The sequence below is a fragment of the Saimiri boliviensis genome, chromosome 1, assembly GCF_048565385.1.
Source record: "Saimiri boliviensis isolate mSaiBol1 chromosome 1, mSaiBol1.pri, whole genome shotgun sequence".
Taxonomy (NCBI): Eukaryota; Metazoa; Chordata; class Mammalia; order Primates; family Cebidae; genus Saimiri; species Saimiri boliviensis.
Genome location: NC_133449.1, coordinates 39,355,640 through 39,378,050, shown reverse-complemented (window position 1 = coordinate 39,378,050; position 22,411 = coordinate 39,355,640). Strand labels below are relative to the sequence as shown.

General features: G+C 39.7%; 1 protein-coding gene across 6 annotated transcripts in view; it reads left to right on the top strand.

Moving 5' to 3' along the window:
• The window catches only part of THUMPD2 (THUMP domain 2 tRNA and snRNA guanosine methyltransferase), a 44,612-nt gene extending 32,011 nt beyond the window's left edge, over positions 1-12,601 (top strand). For 5 of the 6 annotated variants that reach the window (XM_074396315.1, XM_074396311.1, XM_003926786.3 and 2 more), the window contains 2 exons: positions 4,523-4,631; positions 11,832-12,601. In XM_074396315.1, coding sequence (XP_074252416.1) covers positions 4,523-4,631; positions 11,832-12,156 — 434 coding nt within the window. In that variant the 3' untranslated portion in view covers positions 12,157-12,601. Of the gene's footprint in view, positions 1-3,041; positions 4,632-11,831 lie in introns of those variants that run through there. The other variant, XM_039463013.2, reaches the window with a different exon arrangement.
• Positions 12,602-22,411: the final 9,810 nt, after the last annotated feature.

Genomic DNA, 22,411 nt, shown 5'->3' with positions numbered 1-22,411 from the left:
CAGTTAAGTCAATTCCAGTAGTAGTTTTGTTTTGGTTTTTTTTAACCCTAATTCTTGGAAATTTCAATAGTTTTTTTTTTTTTTCTGTCAAAGATGAAACTTCTTTATAAATGTTACTGTAAATTCAGTTCAGCATTGTGCATCTGTGTGCTTATGTATTACTTTGGTGAGCCACAACATTATGTTAAAAATTAATATTCTTACTAAAGCCTATGGAGCAGAAATGCACTTGAAATTTAACATTTCCATATAATTCATAATTACCTCCAAACAAGCTGCAATGTCCATTGAAACAGACACTTAAGTTGTCAGAATAATTGATTTTTTTTTTAAGACAGGAACTTGCTCTGTCACCCAGGCTAGAGCAAAGCAGTTTTGATGATAGCTTATTATAGCCTTGAATGAACTCCTGGGCTCAAGCAGTCCTCCCATCTCAGCTTCCCAAGTAGCTAGGACTGTAGGTGCTCACCATCACACCTGGCTAATCCTGTTTTTTAAAAAAATAGAGATAGGGTCTCACTGTATTGCCCAGGTTGGTCTTAAGTGATCCTCCTAGCTCAGCCTCCAAAGTGCTGGGATTACAGGTATGAGCCACAGTACCCAGCCTTCGTTTTTAATTATACACAGAATAGCTGAACTAGAAGCTATTTGTGATGAAGATGACTGAATGCAAAAAAATACGTCTGCATGGCAGTATATTTTTCCTTTTTGCTTGCCCATCAGTTGGATTTTAAAGTGTAAGCCTTCAAAGAATTACTCTGTAAATCAGCCAGAGTGTCCTAGGATGGTGCTATAAACTTTACAAATAAAAAGTTCCCTAATTTTGATTGCATTTTATCAGAATATGCTGGAAATATGTAATCAAAGGATTCAACAAATGAAGTGCCAAAATACTTTAGCTTTTAAATTTTTTGGTGAATTACAGTTATTAAAAACAAAGCTGGCAACAGGAAGACATTGATCATCTTTCCCTAAAAACACAAAGGAAGAAATGAACAAATTACTGAAAGCTCAACAATGCACAAGACTTAATTATGAAATTCCGTAAATATACTTTGGATATGGTATGGAAAGAATCTCCTGATGACTTTCCTTGTTGTAATTGGATAAATTTATAGTCTAGAATGGAATGGAATGATATTGGGAAGACCTTAACTTTGTATCATCTAAATTTGTTAAAACAATTAAAAGAATAATAGAGGTAATTCGAGTTTTATGTTATGAACATATTTGTCAAAGGCACTGTGAGTGGAGGGACTGTGAACTGGAGGGCTGAAATATTTACACTTTTCCATATGAGAAAAATAGAACTGAAAGATACTTCACTTACCAGAACTTGTTCAAATATTAGCACTGTGTACAAATTATTTTTTCTCAAAAAAACAGTCTTGTATTAAACTTAAAAACTTCAGTGTACACAGATATGTTTTTAGGGACACCATAATAACCCAATTTATTGGATAGTAAATATTTCAAAGCATATAATTTTAGTTATTTATAGCATTCTGTTCTCAGAAACGTTCATTTGGACTGTAAATTGTATGCTGACCCAATCCAGATGCCAGACTACATTTTGCATGTTTAAGACTGTTTATGGACTTCTTAATTAAAATGACAGATCAGAATTTCATTGAAAGCTTTACAACCTCTTATACTTACTGAAATGAGAAAAAGAATAGTAATCATCAAAGAAAACAAATTCAGCAACCAAACAAGATAAGATCATAAAGTAAACCACAAAATATCTTTTGGCCACAATGAAAAGAAAATATTATAGAATATTTAACAATAGAATAGTGATTATTTACATGGTTCTGAGATGCTGTTTACAAAGTTACTGAAGCAAAGTGTGATGCAAAAATATTATGCCTAACCAAAACATCATCTTAAGGACAAACATTTTGAAATATGAAAAAGTTCAGGCAAGATTTCACAGCTAAGCCCTTTTGGGGGAAAGTATTTAATCCAGACATTAAGAGATTAATCAGCTGAGAAATGGAGAAAATCAAGGCAAAATGATTAGTGATAAGGATGAAATTAATTCAACCGTAGAACTAAGTTTAAATGACTATGGGAATTACTTTTAGGAGACAGAATATGAATATTATAAACCTGGACAATAGAAAGAATAAAGAGTAGAAAGAACAAGGAACAAAAATAGGAAGAAAGATACGCTCAATTTTATAAAAGTGCTCAATCAACCTGGTCTTTAAATATATGCCTAAAAAGGCATCTTGAAAGCCCTTCAAACCCTTTGGAAGAAAATATCTTGGGACCATAATCCTGAATTTCAGGAAATTTTTACCCTTTTTCTCCTGGAAGGAGGAAAAATAGGGCAGTTTTTTTCTTCAAAACCACTGGTATTTTAAAACTAAATTTTTTTTCATGTTCTTCAGTCATCCTGCAGAGATGTAAAAAAGAGATGATTTTTACTTGTTTTGAGCTATGTCTCTATTTCAGAATCTGAGCTCATTAGTTATAAGCAAACTTTTTGTTCACAAGCAGTATTCAAAGCATCTAATAATTTAAAGGATTTTACTGTATGTTGAATTGTATGGATCAGGTGCTCGTGGTTCAAGGAGTATCTACATCTAAACCTATGGAGGTGAGGACAACAATCTGTTTTACAAAGGTTTTACAAAGACCTTTCAACTGATTCTCATACACACTGAGTTGTAGTTTCCAGATGATAACTGAGGCTACTGCTATGGGGCCCACACTTTGAGAACCACTGCTGGAGGAACAGAGAGTAGCAGAGAGGCCCACCTGGAAGTAGTTGCACTACCTCAGCCTTTGATGCCGGAGAATGAGAACGGGATGCTGTGTTCTGCAAAGCAGTTTTGAAGGATGCTGGCCCACTGATTTCCACCTGGTTGTCATCTCCGGAGCATTGACATCAGAAAGGGACATTGTAAATAACGAGCACAAAGCAACTAACAGTTACTGAGTGTCCACTTTGTGCCAGGCCTTGTTCTAAATGTCTTCCACATATGACCTCTTGTATTGGCTTCTGAGGTACATATTCTTATTCCGTTTTACAGATGAAGAAACTGAAGCAGTAATTTCCCAGAGTCCCACAGCGAGTGAGGAAGAGAGCCAAATGCAAGCTGTCTGACACCACATCAACAAAAGCTTCGATTATTTTATGCTCTATTGGAAGATGATACTGCTTAGTTCTGGAGATTTAAAATAAATTCTTTTCCATCTATATAAAGTTTATTTCTTCAACTTCTAAAATTATATAAGGGAGTTTAGCATATTATATAGAGCAGCAAAGATCCCAATAAAAATGGAGACCCAGAAGAAAATAATTAGTGTTACCAAACCTGGACATAATGGGCAGCTAACTCGTGTAGGTACTGCGTGTGTAGGGTAAGGCAAAAGAAGGACTTGGGATTAAATTCAAAAATAAATTACTGCATGGTTCCTCATAAATAAAACATTTGAGGACTATGGTTGCCTTCATTGTCCATTTATTATCTTTAGTCATTTTGTAAATGAATGTGTACTATATCAACACCCTAAAACCCTGAGGTTAACATACAACTTGGAAAAAAAGAATTCCTGTCTCAGTTTAAAAGAATATTATCCTCTTTTTTTCTAACAGTCTCTTCCTCTTCTCTTAACCCCACATAAAGGTTAGCAGAGACCTAGCAGGTAGTCATTAGACTTTCCCAGTTTACAAAGCATTTCTTGTTTTGTTTTTAAATTTCCTACCAACAGAAACTTTTGATGTTTAGTGAAGATGATTTAAATTTCATTACATTTCTGCAAAATTAGGTACTATTCAAAATGAAAATTAGGACATCTATCTTATGAGTATCCAACTTAATTTAGAAAATGGATGAGAAGTAAAATAAGTAAAAAGTGGAAAGTACATTCAGAAGATGTGGATGCTAGGGTAGAGTGTACTGTATTACCTTCTGAGAAGAAAACATTAAAATGCTAAAACAATTTTGAATTAATAATCAGACACTATATTTAATTTTTACCAATAATCATTGTGTTGATTATTGATTATGTAGCCTTTTCTCTAGTCTTCGGACTTAATAGATATTCTTAAACTTCGAAGTTCTCCTTGCATTGATAGTTATGGATCCTCTCCTCTAAAACAAGTAGATCTAAATGTACAGTTTTAAAATGGGAAATGAAAGTTGTAGAATATAATTTTGTAGAAGATTTTTCTAGGCAACTTAGTATATTTCGTTCTTGAGTGAACAGCTTTCTATGCAAGCTGTGTATTTTGGGAATTGAGTTTTCTGGTTAATTTAAAATTCTGCTTAATTTACATTTTATTGTATCTGAAAAACCAATTTTCAACAAACAGATACAATAACTGTATCATTTATCATTAGTGGTTGTGAAAGCATTTTGGAATCTTGTAATTACTTTAAAACAATATTGGCAACCCTAAATTTTATCTATTATGCAAAAATAATCCTGTCTACTTCAATTTTCTCATTATTTAGGTTGTAAATATTTGATCTTACTGGAATAGAATTCTCTGATTTCTGTATTTCAGAATTGCCACTGCCTTCAGAAAGTGTTGATATTATTATTTCTGACATTCCATTTGGGAAAAAATTTAAGTTAGGAGAAGACATCAAAAGGATTCTACAAGAAATGGAAAGGTAAGTTGTTGAATTTATTTTCATAATTTTTTAGCTACTGGGCATTTAACTGAAATACATTATAGCTCTTCAGTTAAGGTCTGATTACTTTGTAGCAATTTCCCAGAGTTTTTGTAGCTTAATTTTCTAAGGTTTTGAGTCAGAAGTTTATAGTTGAAATAAATGTTATCCATATCATCATATACCATAAATTTTATTCAGAAAAATAATAATTCCCTATTATGTACTGAGAATTGAATGTATGAAATAGTGACCTATATTTCACTGGTCTGAAGCAAAATTTTACATATTTGCTTCTATCTCTCGCACAAAAAAACCTGCCTTCTGTGTGTGTTAATCCCCCACAGTTAACAGATGAGAATCTGGGGCACAGAACGATTAACTTTCTTATGATCACTCAGCTGCTAAACAACAGAACAGAATTCTATAACATAAGGAAGGTTCCATAACATAGAATGGGCAACACCTTTATATTGGTTGTTGTCTTTGTCCATTTTCTGTTGCTGTGAAGGAGTACTGGAAGCTAGGACATTTATAAAGAAAAGAGGTTTATTTGGCTCTTGATTCTGACGTCTGGAAAAGAAGTACAGGACCAGCATCTGCTCAGTTTGTGGTGAGGGCCTCAGGCTGCTTCCACTCATGGCAGAAGGCAAGCCCGGTGTGCAGAGATTACATGACAAGAGAGGAAGCAAGAGGGAGAAGCAGGAGGTGCCAGGCTCTTTTTAACAACCAGCTTTACCTGGAAGTAATAGAGTGAGAACTCATTCATTGCCCCTCACAGGGAGGACATTAATCTATTCATGATATATCTGCACACATGGCCCAAACACTTCCATTAGGTCCCATCCCAACACTGGGGATCAAATTTCAACATGAGGTACAGGGGTACAAACCCAAACTATGGCAGCTGTGAAATGAAAATGCGAAAGTATTCACCTTATGGTTTCTAATGACCTAAGGGAATATAATTCAATGGAAGTATTTCTTTGAGAGGTTAAAACAACGGGGCATGGATATGTATTTTTTCAGATCATTTAAATTCACGAAAAAGAGAACCTAAAATGCATAGAGTTATGAATGGACATGAATATAAGAAGTCAGTGGATATTAAATTGTCTAGCAGGGCATTTGATAACATAAATGTCAAGAGCCTGTTATGTAAATAATGGGTCACAAATTTAAAATATGAGCCATATGTTTTAGATGGAGAAAATTCAGGGTCAAGGCTAACATTCTGTAAAGAAAATTAAATCTTGACATGAAGTCTAAGCTCAAGTAAAAGCCATCTCACTGTATTTTGGGTGCTGGGTGCTCCACACTTCTTTTCTGGGTGTTCTCACTCTATTAGTTCCAGGTAAAGCTAGTTGTTAAAAAGAGCCTGGCACCTCCCGCTTCTCTGTCTTGCTTTTTGGATTCTCTTATTTTAAGCAACTTTCCCCACTACCCAATTGCCTAACTCATGAAACCACTTACCTGAGACCACTCATTCTGGGCAGCACCTATAATTCAGACATTTCCTGAGTGAGTACCTACACTCCCTGCTGCCCAATATCACATTCCCCTTGAGCAGATATGGCAACCCTGACTTCATATAAAAATCATTTTAGGAGCTTTTAAAAAATAATGATCCCTGCTCTCCACCCCTGCCCACCAAGGCTCTAATTTAATTGATCTGGTGGAGGACTTGGGCGTCGGTAGTTCTTAAACACTCCCAAGGTGATGCTATTGTGCAGCCAGGGTTAATGACTACAGCCTTTGAACCTAACTAGATAATGCACATCTATACCTTTAACCAATTCGGTAAGATACTAACATGTATGAGCAGTGATTTACATTTAGCCTGGAAGCTTTCCGAGAGATAGTGGCTTACTGTAACTGAAACTCTAATGCTGCATATTGTAGCATCTCTACAAGTCAGTGGAGGGCGGTATTTTGAGTAGACGATTGTTTCAGCCAAGTAAATCATACCAGCCTGACTTTCTCTAGGATGGGTTTGGTTTTTATTCCAGGTGATTGAAAATGAGACAGTAATTGAAATTGTGACAGTAAATTTAAATATTTGAGAATCAGGAAGTGAATATTTGTGACTTCCTGCATAACCAGAATGCCTCTGTGGGACCAGTTTAAAATGTATGCATTTGGATATAAGGCACTTTTCATTCTGTGACCAAGCTTTCTTGCCACCTGCCCCCAACCTTTATATCTGACTTTTGGATTTTTATGGTTTGAGGTTTCATACAGGCAATGTGGCATAATATAGTGGTTAAGTGTAAGCTTTGAAGCCAGACTACCTGAGTTCCAGTCTTGGCTCTATTACTTAATAGTCCTTCAGTCAGAAACACATTGCTTAACCATTTGCCTGTCTTTAAAACCGACCTAAAGGCATGGTTCTGAGGAATTAGCAGATTTGAAGCTCTTACAACAGTGCTGGCCACCTAGAACTTGCCCAGTCTCTGTTATCACTTACCTAATTTTTTAGTATAAACCACTTGAAATCCTTTTGGGAAGTATATGGGGATTTATGTAAATATATCTAAGTACACATAATTTTTATTCCAATAGTTTACTGATAGTTTAAGGCCCTAGATAGCAAATGAAAGGGATAGGAAATGGTGTTTGTGAAAATACAACAAATACAAGGGATTGGTAAATATGTTAATAACAGGCAGTGGAAACAGTACTATATGTACTACAGAGCTGAACTCTTCAAGAAAGGACATGCAATCAGAATTAAAGATTGTCAGATAAATGATTACTCTGGTGACATGAGCTATGCATTCTGAGCTCAATTATTTCCTCCTTGAATTTATTAAAGGATTAACCATTTCATGGGTGCAGAGCATTGTGAGGAATTCAGAGAAGTGCATTTGAGTTTTCCTCTCAAATATAACCATGCAAACACATGAGCAAAATTAAAAATTTGCCTTGCACCACTCAAAGGAAGAAGGCACTCTGTGCCAAAGAGGCTTGAGATGGTTTCAGGAAGAAGCAAGATTTCAATGAAATTTGTAAGTGAAGACAATAGAAAAAGGAGACAACATCATTTTTATACATACAGATGTTTAGTAAGTATTTCTTTAGTAAGTAGTACAGCAAAAGGTGTGGAGATGAAACAGTGAGTACGCCAGCCTGCCTGGAGCAAAAGATTTGTAGTAGGTGGTTAAGACTTACTGTGTCCCATGGACAAATAATTCAGGATTATTTGCATCATCTACTCCTAGGTTTTCAGGTTCACATACAAAAGAGAAATCTCTGATGTTGTTTATTGACCACAGAGTTTTTTCTTAAGAAATAGTAATATTTTTATTTTTATCATCACTGATACACAGTTGTGTTCAAAGGAATAGAATTTGGTAAACATTGCTTTATAATTTCTGAATAGCTTTCATAGTAAGAAATTATGTATATCTGGGTGTAGTAGCTCAAGGTAGTCTCAGCAACTCAAGACACTGAAGTGGGAGGATCTCTTGAGGCCAGAAGTCAACAGTAGCCTGGACAACTTAGCAAGAACTCATCTCTAAATAAATAAATTAAAAAATTAGTCAGGTGTGGTGGCATGCACCTTCAGTCCCCACTACTTGGAAAGCTAAAGTGGGAAGATCACTTGAACCCAGGAGTTAGAGGCTGCAGTGAGCTGTGATCAAGCTGCCTGGGTGACAGAATGAGACCCTATCTCTAAAAAGAAAAGAAATTATGTATATATATTAACTAGGTGACACCAGTAGCTTGAGGTTTGATCAAGCTGCCTGGGTGATGGAATGAGACCCCCATTTCTAGAAAAAAAAAAGGAAGGAAAAGAAATTATGTGTGCATGAACATGGAAAGATGTCTAGAATGATATTTATGGAAAAATGTTAATCTCTGAGTAGCAGGATTTCAGGTGATTTTCAGTTTTTCTCCATTATTTGAAAAAAATTATAATAAATGGTGAATGTCCTGCTAGGAATCTTGCCATGTACATATGCACAAATAGATGAATGTTTTCTACTGTACATAGAATTATCTTTAACTTACTGTACTGGAACATTGCTTTTTTCCTACTCAACAAAGTTGTGAATCTCCTTTTTGATCAGTTCTTATAATATACATTACAGTTTTCAGTGGTTGCCACATTATATGTATGTACCACTATGCAACCATTGCTTATGGATGAATATTTAGCTAATTCCCAATTTTTAATTTCAATAAAAAACCATTCTTTGAACATCCTTACACAGTTTTTCAAACTTAACTGCATGACCAAGCACCACAGTACCACAGTTTCTTCATCTGCAAAATGACAGTGCTATATAGGACATACTTAAAAAGATCATTCTGAAGGTTAAATGATATGTAATACAGAACATTTCAAACTGCCTGGTACGTATTAAGTACTCAGTAAATATTAGCTCTATCACCATTATTATTGCTATTATTCTACTAATTCTACTATTACATCTTCTTAGGATAATTTCCTAGAAGTGAGATTGCTGGGTCAAAGGTTATGCACATTTCATATTTTTGATACAGTGTTGCTAACCTATTGCCCCAAAAAGTATTTCAGTTTCTGCCTTCAGGAGTACTCATTTTCCCATCCACTTCCTCCTTGCTCAGTAGAAGAGGTTTCCCTCTTCCTGCGAGGGTTTATCCTCTCAGTTCCTTCCTCCTCAAGGATCACACTCTGCCCACTTCTCATTTTTATCTTCTGCCTACTCATCTGCTGGTCTTTCCAGGAGATTCATTTATCCCTTCCCCAGACACGTTTGGAAGTCTTTGCATCTCCCATGCACTTCCACGTACTTGGCCCTGGAGATTACAGCGGTGAATAGGACAGGCAAGGTCTCTGACCATTTATTGTGAAAAGACAGATGGATAATAAGTAAACAAACGATAATTTCAGATCATGACTGGTACTGTGATGGACATAAAACAAAATGTTTCACTTTAGAGTGAGAGAAAAGCAGTGGTTACCCTAGCTAGGTAGTCAGGAAAGGCCTCTCTGGGAAAGTGATATGTGACTGTGGGGTGTGAGTGATGAGAATGAGTGTTAAATGCAGGGTGAACAGCAAGTCCAAATGTCCTAAGGTGAGAAGGAGCTTGGTGAGTTTGAGCAGCTGAAGGAAGGTCATAAGCAAAGAAAGCTGGCAGTGACGTCTGAAAGGTAGGTGAGGGTCAGATTGTGTAGGAGCCTTGGGTGCCAGAGTAAGGGGGTTAGAATGTATTCGAAGTACAGTACAAGCAACTGAGGAGTTAGCAGGGAATTTACATTTGTCTTCTGTGTAGAAACGGAAGAGAGAGTGGGAGGGGTGACAAGAATGGAAACACGACCTGTCTACCAGATTGTTGCTGTGGTCCAGGCAAACTATGAATGAAGTAGACAAATATGTGATACAATTTGGAGACAGAATTGTCTAGCTTTGCTAATGAGTTAGACTGGGCAGAACCACCTAAGCTTCTTAGATTTCGCTGGGCATGAGGCAGATTCCCTTTAACTCTAGGTCCTTAGCTGCCACTCTGTTTCTTTTCCTGTGCAGCCGAACTTCTTGAAAGAACTGTCTGCACTTGACACGTCTGCTTCCTCACTTTCCAGTTCCATCCACCCTGGCAGATGAGGTTCTGCTCCTGCCTTCAGCTAGGATTGCTGTCCCTGGGTTCACTAATGATTTCTCATCATCCTGATCACCTGTTAGTCCTATAGCATTTGTTATTTTATTGTATTATTTTTTAATTTATTTTATTTTAAAGACAAGGTCTCTCTCTGTTGCCCAGGCTAGAATGCAGTGGTGCAGTCTCAGCTCACTGCAACCTCTGCCCCCTGGTCTCAAGCAATCTTCCCACCCCAGCCTCCCAAGTAGCTGGGACTACAGGCACACCCCACCACACCTGGTTGATTTTTGTATTTTTTTGGTAGAGACAGGGTTTTGCCATGTTGCCCAGGCTAGCCTCAAACTCCTGGGCTCAAACAATCCTCCTGCCTCAGCCTTCCAAAATGTTGGGATTACACACCGGCCCTATAGCATATGACACTGTTGAGACCGTTTCCTTCTTGACATTGTACTTCTTTGGCTTCCCTGACATCACTGTTGTCCAGATTTTCTCTTAGAATGTCTATTTGATGGGTCTTCCGTCACTTTTTAAAATGTGAAATCTCTGTTCCTTGTCCCACTTTCTCTTCTCACCCTGTACTGCCACCCCAGGTGATCCCATCCACCATTACAGCTTTAGTTACCATTTACTCTTTCTTTACCTCAAGGCCTGGTCTTTCTCATTACTCCTGCTGTGTATCCAGCTGTCTGGTGGAATCCACACTTACGTGTTCCTTAGGTGCATCAGCGCGTTCTAAGCTGATCTCCTTACTCCCCTCCTCCCTCTACCTCCCACCTGCTCTGACTCACCCACCCACCGAGCTGCTTTCAGAGCTGCCTCCTCTCCACTTCCTCCTCTTTGCTGCTTTTTCTGCTCCCAGCACCCTCCCTTGCTGCAGCCGCTTTGCCTGGCTCATTCCTGCTTGTCTTTTAACTCACAGCACAGGTATCTTCCTCTGGAAACTTCTCCCCTCTCTCCCATGCCTGGGTTTAGGATCCACCTCATGTTCCCAAGGCCCTTTTGCTTGCCTTGATTGTGGCATTTTCACACCCTTTACTTGACTTTCTCTCCCAAAGAGATGTTCAGTGATCTCTTGGCAACTTACAGGACTGTGCCACAGGACACAGGCGAGTGTTTTCATCACTTTCTCCACATAAGTGCTACACAGACTTTGATGACTGAGTAAATGCCTTCTCCTCAAAAAGCTGACATTTCAAGATCTGCCCTTCTTTTTCTGATTTTTCCTTTGCCATTTCTTTGTTCGTGTCCTAACTCTTTCCTGTTAACTTTCTCCTGCCGTCAGCCTACTGCTTTTAATATATGCAGTCTTTAGGATTCTGTCATTCGCCGTTTCCTTTGTACAATCATTTATTAGACTGTGACTACAATTTACTTTGAGGCTTTCCTGTTAAGTAGAGTAAAAATAGATAATTAAAGCAGATTTGTACTAGGGATTTTATAATTACTATAATGAATATGCATTATAGAAGATACTACCTAATTATCAAAAATCCTTGTATTTAAATGAGTAAAATTAAATTTCAAATTAAAGACACGAAATGTTTTCAATGAAGTGGGATTGTTTGTTGTCTGGAAAGGAAGAAATATGGCAATTACCATCTTTTTTTGTTACAGAGTGCTTCATGTTGGTGGAACCATTGTATTGTTGCTTAGTGAAGATCACCACAGGCGCCTTACAGATTATAAAGAGGGCAGTATCCCTTTCAATTCCAAGGACAGTCACACAAATGAACCTGGAATTAAAAAGTGCTTGATTCCTGAAGAAAACACTGGTGCATCCAAGACAGTGTCAACTTCATTCGAAGCCAGTAACCACGAGTTCTTAAACAAAATGTCACCATTTGGCTCCTTGGTCCCAGTAGAATGCTACAAAGTTAGCCTTGGAAAGACAGATGCGTTCATATGTAAATATAAGAAGTCACACTCTTCTGGACTGTAGCAGGCTTGCCACCATTAGCCAGGGTCAGGCCCTTGTAAGTTAGCTGTACAGCAGAAGTTTGCTGTCTCTAGGATTCATATAGCACCCACAAAGCTCCCAGTAACCAGATTCCCCCCAAAATAGGAGGTGTGGCTGATGGGTACATGTGCTTGGTAAGAGTTTCTGCTTTATACTTTAAAGTGCTTAATGTTTTTGACCAAAAAAAAGTTACTGAATATTTTTTAGACTTAAGTTTTATATTCACATTCTGTTAGAATGTGAAAAGATCTGTTCTGCCCAGTTTCTGAGCAAAAACTTCAACTTCAAAATAAAAGTTTTCAGGGGTTCACCTAAGTATGTGACAGTCAACACCAGATTGGGATATTTTAACTATCCATTTTTTGAACATGTAAAAACCTTTATATGTAACTTCTTTTGATATTAAACTTGATTTTTGAGCCTGTAATTTTCTTCTCCATTGGAATGAAAATAATTTGTATTTGCAATATATTTTATGTGTTTATTATATAAACCATTAGTGAGAATAACAACTGAATTAAGCCTTCAGCATGATGGAAAATGAAAAGTGCTTTTTTTCTAAAAGCATTCATAGATTGTCACCTAACCCTTACTTACAGAAATTCAGTGTGTTTCTTCTGTTTGCTCCTGACAAAAAGAAACAGTAAGTTGAGGAACATATATGCTCTGGTTTAATTTTTTTCAATCGTCTGATATAATTGTTCAACTTATTGGTAGCTTTAGTAGCATTTGAACAACTTTCCTATGTTTGGGAAATTTTCCACCCTGTGAATCACCTCTCTGAAGCAGAAGCCATAAAATCTGTTTTCCAGCCAGGGTGTGGTAATTGGACCCCTGGTATTAGGTGCACTCACGTGCAAGCTATGGCATTTGTGCCCAATAGCAGCACAAAGAGGTCTTCCCCAGAACATTCCTGTCCTGAGGTTTCACCAGTGCTCCTGGCTGCATAGCCACCACTAAGCTTCCCTCTGTGGCCTTCCTAGAAAATTCTAAGAGCTACCTACTAATCTTTAATACATTTTATTTTTTTCTAAAACTAAGTAAATTGGTTGTGTTGTTAACAGCTGGGCCCCTGATAATGGAGATTGATATTCTGAGGGGTTTCAAACAAGAAGCCCCTGATAATGTGAATTCATTATTCATTATCTGGCCTGGTTGGGTTAAAGGCAGTGAGGCTACAGCTAGTATTATAGAAAGTGTATGGCATGTGATGGTGAAACAGTTGATGATGCCTGTGTTTACCCGACGCTCTGGAAAACACTAAAAACCTGAAGAATACAAGCACTATGGGGAGGGCTATTGCTTTTGATAGAACTTGACAACTCAGAAAAAGCAAGGTTCCAGTAGTCCTTACTCCTTGGGTTCAAGCAGAGGTCTCAGCCAGGGGAAATTTTTGGTCCTCAGCAGATATACGTTAATTTCTGCAGATATTTTTGATTACCACAACTTGAGGGAGAAGAGAGATACTCCTGGCATGTAGTGGATACAGTAGATAGAAAATGAGAGATTAGGTTAACAAGGTAATGGATGGCAGGTAGAGGTGGTATATTAGATCAGATGGGGCCTTGAAGACTATTTTAAGGGCTTTAGTTTTTACTCAGAACCACTGAAAGAGTTGTGACTAGGTGATGTCATCTAACATATGTTTAAAGGATACTGTAGCTGCTATATTGCAAATTGATTGTAGGAAGGGAAAAGTGAAAGTAAAGCCATCAGGAGTTTTTTGCAATAATTCAGGCAAAAGAAAATGGCAGCTTTCCCCAGGATGGTAACAGAGATGGTAGGAGGCACGTGGATTCTGGATATATTTTGAAAGTAGAACCAGAAGGATCTGCTGATGTGTTAGATGTGAGGAATGATAAGTGGAGAGGAGACAGGAATGACTGAAGATTTTTGGCCAAGAACCTGCAACAATAGAGTTTTCATCAACTAAGAGAGGAAAGGCTACAGAGGGTGCAGGTTTGGTGGGAAGTATCCGAAGTTCTGTTTTGGACTTGCTAGTCTAGACAGTCTAATTTAGACTAGTCTAGACAGTCTGAACTAGCAGATCTTGTTTAGACTTGCTAGACAGTTTTAGACTTGCTAATTTTGAAATAAGCATTAAAGTGGAGATGTTGATTAGGCAATTGAATATGTAAGTCTGCAGTTTAAGCGAAAGGTCTTCTCTGGAAATACATATTTGGCAATTTTCAGTATTTAGGTGGCATGTAACTGGATGGGATCACCAAAGGATTGAGAATGGGAGAAAAAGACCAGGGCTGAGCCCTGAATTCCTCCAATACTGAGGTTGGGAGAAGAGGAATCTGCAAAGAAGACTGAGATGAAACAACCAGTGAAACAGAAAGAAAACCTAGTGTGATTGCCTGGAAAACATGAGCAAAGGTATAGAGGAGGAGTATTTAATCCTATAAATGCTGCTAACTGACCAAACAAGGTAAGAACTGAAAATTGGCCATTGGCTTTAGCAGTGAGGGGGTCATTCATGACCTTGACCATGGGTCTTTCAGTGGCATGGAAGAGGAGCTAAAAGAGACTGCAGTGAGCTTAAGAGAAAATAGGGAAGAGCTGGAGAGAGTGGGCACAGACAGTTCTTACAAGTAGTTTTGCAAACAGGTGAGAAAAGAAATAGGAGTCGTAGATTGGTAAGAAATGTGGAAGCAAGAGAATGATTTGTTGGGAGAAGCAGCGGCATTTTTTTTATGTTAAAGAGAATTCCAGGAGAGATGAAAGGATGATGAAATAGGAAAAAAGGGACAAGTGCCAGAGTGATGTCCTTGAATAAAAGGATAAAATTTAGTCCGCAATTGGAGGAATTAGCGTTAGAAAGGAACACGATCGTGTGTTCACGATTACAGGTGGGAAGACAGCATACAGACATTTCAGCTATAGTATAAGTATGCTCCTAAAATTTTTTTCATTCCCAAATTTATGCGCTAAAAATATTTTATGAAAAAAATGTAAGTTCTGGTTGGGGCAAACCATTGAAAACATCCAATTTTGCAACCAAAACACTAACAGAAACACCAATCTTAGTAAAAATATTGGTACCATTAAGACATTATATTCCTAACAAAAATATCATAAAGGACTTCACCTTTCCAAGAAAAGGGCACAGGCACCTTGATAGACTTGGACATAAAGAAGGGTTAGGAGATGCTGAGTTACACAACAGGCAGTCTGCCCGGCCACGGCAGAACCTGCAGCCAAGATGAACTAGAAAAAGCCTGTGATTATGGACGTCATATAAAGTGCCTTATTCCACACCTTGTTGGTTCAACTCATTCCACTGGCATCCTTCATATTCAGCTGCTCCTGTCTGGTGACACACAACATTAATATGCTAAGGAGAAAAAAATCACATGTGAACCAACCCAATTTCCACATTAGAGTGACATCATCTCCTTACTTAGCAATATTCGATTTAATGCCCATTACAGAACCACGTGTTGTAAGAGAACAGATTATAAGTGGGAGCAGATGCTGGAAGGTGGGCGGATGTGGTGGTGGTAGACTGTGGAAGTTCTCTTTCAACTACTTCAACTTTCTCAGTGAAAAACCATCCGGTAACTTACCCAGTGTCTGAGTCTATAGCTAGAATAGCTACCCTCAGCAATTGCAGAATACCCATACTGGCTTTCTGATCCATGGAGTAAGAGTATAGATTTTTGGAAGGGCTAATGTCACACTGCTTAGGTTCCCCCTTCCTACCAAAATAGACAAAAGGCAATACCATATATTTGTAGGAGCTGCCGACGTTAGTGCCACCACGAAGGCACAGATGTTGATGGAACTCTCTAGCATCTAAACATGAGCTTTGTATTTGCTGTTCTGACTCATTTACTATTAATGGAGGCCTAGGCAAGAGATGACTCTCCAGTTGGATCAGCCCCACTGTATGCAGCTCCCTAATGCCCTTAGACCCAGGAGATCTGATGGGGCTCAGAGCAACTGGGGCAGACCTGGAGGATGTGTGGAGCCTGCAGCAGATCCCAGTAGAGGAAGCACAGCTGCAGCTGCTTAGCTTTTGGAGCAAAGCCAAGCTCTCTTAGACAAGTAATTCTCCTTTTGGAAATAATTCTTGACTTGCTATTGGGGCTTGCTTCTGAGGGCTTGACCATGAGACACTAGGTGACCATGTGACCTAAGCTGTCCATCTTGAAGTGATGACACACCAAGCCAGAAGTCGCATGGACCCAACCCAGCAGCACATCCTCATCAGGCGGGAGTGGTATGTATCAGCATTGAGCTTCATGTGGCTGACTGCACTGGAGCTGCAGGGGCAGTCCGTGCTTTATCCTCTAGGTGTTCCTCCTGCCATGCTCACTCCCCATCATAGCCATGGTCTCATGGGGAATCCCCATTGAGCAGTTCACCAAGGAGAAAAAGTCAAATATGGCTTACAGATAACTCTGCAAGTTTTGCTGGCACCTGTGGGAATTTCATTGCAGCCCCACCCAGGGTGAAAGACAGTGGGGAAAGGATATCTCCCAGGGAGCAGAACTTGGAGTGGTCCACAATATACACTTTGCCTGAAAGGAGAAATGGCCTGAAAGGCAGAACCTCACCGTGTCATCCTCAGGAGTGACAGTATAGATGGATGGTCGGGGACATCAAAGAAGGTCTTGGGAAGAGGAATGTGGATGGATGTCTTATACTAGACACCAATATAGATGAACATTTGTGTCCCACTGGAATCATCACAAGAGCCCCTACTGTGTAGGAGGTTCTAAATATGTACTTAAAAGATTGCCTGCCCAATGCCCTACCCTTTCCCCAGCCAGCCTGGTACTTGCTCAGTGGCCCCATAGACAATGGTTGCAAAGACAGACAGAAACAATGCACTGGCCCACCAAGGACTTCTCGCCAAGGTGATGTGGCTACTGCTACTGCTGATTAATTTCCAGCAGCAGTGACCAACCCTGAGACTTATAACACTACTGCTATGGTTTCAGTTTGTCCTCCCGGAAACTCACATTGAAATTTGATCCCCAACGTGTTAGTGTTGGGAGGTTGGGCTTAATAGGGGTATTTGGGTCCAGCCTGTAGATCCCTCACGAATGGATCAATACCCTCTTGAGGGAGCTAGTTCATTCTCCCAGAACTAGTTACCAGAGATTGGTTGTTGCAAAAGCAAGTTCCACTTCCTAGATATTGTCTTGCTCTCTTTGCATATACCCACTCACTTTTCTGCTTCTCTGCCATATTTTGACCCAGCATGTGGCCCTCTCCAGGAACTGACCACATGGGGCACTATGCGTTCAACTTCTCAGCCTGCAGAATCATGGGCTCAATAAACAACTCTTCCTCATAAACTAGCCAGTCTCGAGTACTCCATTACAGCAACACTAAATGGACTAAAACAACCACAAACAGGAGGGGAATTATATTGAAGGCCCGCCCCCTGTGAAGAGGGCAATAACTTGTCCTCACTGGAATAACTATTTACTCTGGATTTCGATTCTTTATGCCAACAACACCTTCCATGAACTTAACACATGGCCTTATTCACTGTCATTCATTTCCTTGTCACAGTGCTTCTCACTGAAGAGCTCATTTTACAGGGATGAGAGTGAGACAAGAGACTGAGGCTCATAGGGTTTCCTGTCTTACCTTGTATTTCGTAACCTGAAGCACAAGGCCTTATGGCATGATGGAATGGCCTACTGAACACTCAGTTACTGTGCCAGCAGGAAGATAGCTCCTTGAGAAGATGAAATACCTCCATATAGGTTACTCTGGGTGCTATGAACCAACAGCCGACAGATGGTACTGTTTCTCTCGTAGTCAGAATAAAGAGACCAAGGGCTGGAAATGAGAATGGCACCTGTTACTATATCACTCCTAATTACCCTGTTAAAATGTTTGCATCTTATCACTAGAGCATCTGGACTCCCTGGCTTAGACGTTTCGATGCCTCTTGTTCCAGGTGGGAACCTTCAGTGCTATCACCTATTGCATAGAAAGTCAAGACATATTCCATACCATCCATTGGTCTTTCCACATCTCATGGAAAGATCAGTTATATTAGACGAATGACCACACCACCACCACCACCGCTACTGCCACCAGCCTATGGGTCTTCTTTCTTACAGGGCAACCATGAGAAAGCAGCTCAGTAGGGGAATGTATAAGCTTCTTGGTGCCAGCAGTCTGAATTTGGTCTATCAGCTCTTTACAGGAATTGTCTAGAAAGCCAGCTGCCCTGCACCTGGGAAACTTGAAGGACCTAGTGATCTTGGGGACACATGATATGTTGTAGTCTCCCTGCCAGGAGAGGCAAGGGGAAAACCAGGAGTTGTATGGAAATCTGAACTTGAATGTAGTCAGCCCCTTTTTCTAAGAGGTGCCCCCAAATTTTCAGCTGCTCATTGTCCATTTAATCCACTCTGAGCACCCAGGATCATTCATGGAAACCTTACTCCTTTTCAAAATAGTTCCCAAGAGAGGATTTTTTCTGTCAGCAAACACAAGAAGCCATTGAATTAAGAGGTAAGACTGTCACCCAATTATTTTGGGTTCTTGATTCCACTGGACAGAAACACATAAACAGGCTTAACTATGTGGGCTGGAGTGTTTGCTCCTAGTAATCAGAGAGACGTACGTCTAGAAACCAGTGTTAACCTAGGTTTGACCAAGACCTGAGATGAGACAAAGATTTTCTTGTAGATAATTTATTTTAGGAGTTAGGGAATAGAAGGAGTAAAAGAGAAACAGGAAAGAAAGTCATCCAAGGATGCACTGTTGAGCTGATCACTGTGAGAAGCTGGAATCTGATCCTGTAGGACTCCTCTGAAGATCTATGCAGAATGCAACCCAGAATTGTTTGCTCAAGGGGCAAAAGAAGAGGATATCCACCAGTATCTCCTGTCGGCCAAGAGTAAGATGACTGGGCTGGGCGCGGTGGCTCAAGCCTGTAATCCCAGCACTTTGGGAGGCCGAGGCGGGTGGATCACGAGGTCAAGAGATCGAGACCATCCTGGTCAACATGGTGAAACCCCGTCTCTACTAAAAATACAAAAAACTAGCTGGGCGTGGTGGCGCATGCCTGTAATCCCAGCTACTCAGGAGGCTGAGGCAGGAGAATTGCCTGAACCCAGGAGGCGGAGGTTGCCGTGAGCCGAGATCGCGCCATTGCACTCCAGCCTGGGTTACCCAGCCTGGGTAACAAGAGTGAAACTCCGCCTCAAAAAAAAAAAAAAAAAAAAAAAAAAAAGAGTAAGATGACTTTCAACTCCCTCCCAATTTAAGAGTTCTATCCCACAATTTAAATCCTAACTTACAGAATGTCAAAGGGAACTAGCAGAGAAATGGAAGCCACCCAGAAATCATGTTCTTCACGTGGATATGTTTACCCTTGTCAGAAGGCAAGAGGATGAGCAGATTTTTGTGTAAAGTATAGCTGCACATTTTACATGCGAATGTTGGTTGGTTGGAGGAAGTTTAAATATCAAATTAAGAACAGATATTGATATTGGGCATCCAAAATGTTCATCGAAGTGGTAAATTATCATATTTTCCAATGTTCGAGTCCTACCTCTCCAAGGCAGAAACCAGAACATGAGAACCAGAACATTTTCCAACCTACATTATACCTAGAACAGAGGCCAGATCCTGACGTATGATAACTGGATTCAGATGTGAGCTATGCAGAGGAACCAGTCACCATGGAATCTACTTTCTTGGGGAGGGGCAGCAGAAGCATCTGGCCTCAGGGGCTGGCTGGTGCAGAGGACAGCATTCAGGGTTCAATATCCATGGTGCAAGCTACAGTGTGGATGCCCAGCAGGGGTGGCCGTGGACCTTTGAAACTACCATCCTGTTGTATGGTTTGGCCTGGTTGTGTAGGCCACTAGGTTAATTTTCTGGCCCTCTTGAGCATTCTAATTTTTTTAAATGAATTCCTTTTCTGCTGAACAACCTAGAGTTCTTCTGCTGATTGCAGCTGGGGGCCCCATGCCACACGCCAAGTCTACTGAAGCACCCTCCCGCCCTGCAGGCACCGCACATCCCACTCCCAGTGGAGTCCCTCCAAATGTTTTGCATTTTTTCTTTTACCATATTTTCTAGGTGTCTATTTTATCAGTATTTGGTACCCCCTCCCCAAAATCACTTTTAATGTTTTGGCCTCCCAAAGATTTTGAATAATACAATCTCTGCCATCATCTGCCTAAGCCTTACATACATCTTTAGGAGAAGAGAAAACACGTGTGGGGGTGGACTGTGTGATCAAAACGCAACAAACGACAGGTTAAAAAAAATGCATTTCTTGACTTGAAGCGAGTGACTGTGGTATAGATCATAAGAGGTAGCGATTCTAATGATCTCAGTGTACATTGCAGAATTGAATTGTGATTTTTGTTTCTGCTAAAATATCTTTAATATTAAATGCGCATAACTATAAAGCTTTTTGAAAATCTATGACAATTTGAGGATATCAGATAAATGGAGTACTATTTTATAGTATTTTTTTCCTCCTCCAGAATAGGGCACAGGGTGTGGCCCAGACAAGAACAATTAATATTTTTTTTAACTAAACTGAACTAACTCCTGGTAGGAGGTAATAAATAAATGCCTGTAGATCTGAGAACAGTGAATCAAAGGGACACTCAGAAACTTTTCAAGAGGCAGACAGCTGTCCAGGGAGACACCGACTTCCTATGTAACCTAGAAAGCTAAGTCTCATTAGGGATTCAAAAGAAATTGAAGTTTGAGAAGAAATGTTCATGTAGATATTAAGTAAATATGTCTGTTCAGAGAGCTAGGCAAGAAAGCCCTTGGACTAAAATTAAGTGAGATGCAGATTCTCGGAGGAATCTTGCTAATTAAGAAATCCAGGTGAGTGTTTTTTAGGCATGCTTATATTTTCCCATAGTGTTTGTAGCCTTTTCAAATATTTTATTTCTTCATTTATTCATTTTCTTCTTTATTTACTTAGCTACTAGGCATCTAGCGAGTACTTGCTACATGTGAGGTTCTGGGAATGTTCCCTGGTAAACTGGCCCTTCCTGAATGGCTGCTATGACAGCTCACTGAAAGAGTTGTGGGCAGGAACGAGAGGACGCCAGCCAGACGCCTGGGCTTATGAGACAGAGGAATATCCTTGACCTTTGGAAATGGAGGGAAACCACTCTCTGGAAAACCTCAGAAAAGAGAGAAAAATGAGCTGACTCCAGGAAAACATTTGAGAGAAAAGTTATGGATTGTTGGAAATTTAAAGAAACAACTTAAAATGTGCATGAAGAGCTCAGCTTTTCATTTTAGTTAAATTCCATGAATTTGTTATGTTCAAGAGAGTCAGGAGATTTGAAGTGTAATTTTGCCATCTGAATGCCACAATCATTTAATATTGTCAGTTTTCATTAAGTTTTTTCAGTGAGTAACTGCCAGCCCAAGATGCAATAAATGACAGCAATTACTCCAGAGCCCTTCCTTACCCACCCCCAACCCTTACACATTGTTTCTACCATTTTTGGGTCACTCTGCTAGCTGTCTTTTTGTGACTCTTCCCCGTGGTATCTCTACACTATGTGAGATTGACTTCACCTTGGAAAAGTAGGCACATTAACCATGTATTTTGCCAGAGGGACCCAAATGCCCAGTATTGACCTCTGAATATTAACATGGGAACCAAGGAAAATTTGCTCACTGGCCAAAGGTTTTTTGTCTGTTTCTCTGTAAGTCAGATTATATCACTCTTATGTTTTAAATCTCCGCTGACTTTCCGTTTTACTCAGAATGAAACTCGAAGTCTTGGGTTTTATTGGAAAGGTGTTCAAAGGTGCTGGGGAGCCTGTTTTCCCTCTTCATCTCAACACTCTCCCTGTCATTCTACCTTTTGCTGTGCCGGCTACATGCAAAGCCTGTTCCCATCCCACGCCTCTGTACCTGCTGTCTACTCGCCCTGGATATTCCTCCAGACAGCTGCATTGCTCAGGCTCTCTGGGCAAATGTTCCCTTATCAGAGAGGCCCTCGCTGGCTTCCCTAAACTGGCCATCCCGTCACCCTTATCACTCTATTCTCCTAACCGCCTCATTTTTCGTTCATAGCACATATCACCACCACCTACTACACAAGTCATGTTTTATTACTGTCTGTCTCAGAGAGACAGACACAAAGGAAAAAAAAAATTCTCTTTCCCTGAAGGAAGACTTTTTTTCTCTCTCTTCCTCTGTCACCTTGCAATGGCAGCTTCTTGAAGGCAGCAGCTTTGTTTGATATATTCACTGTGTATTCCCT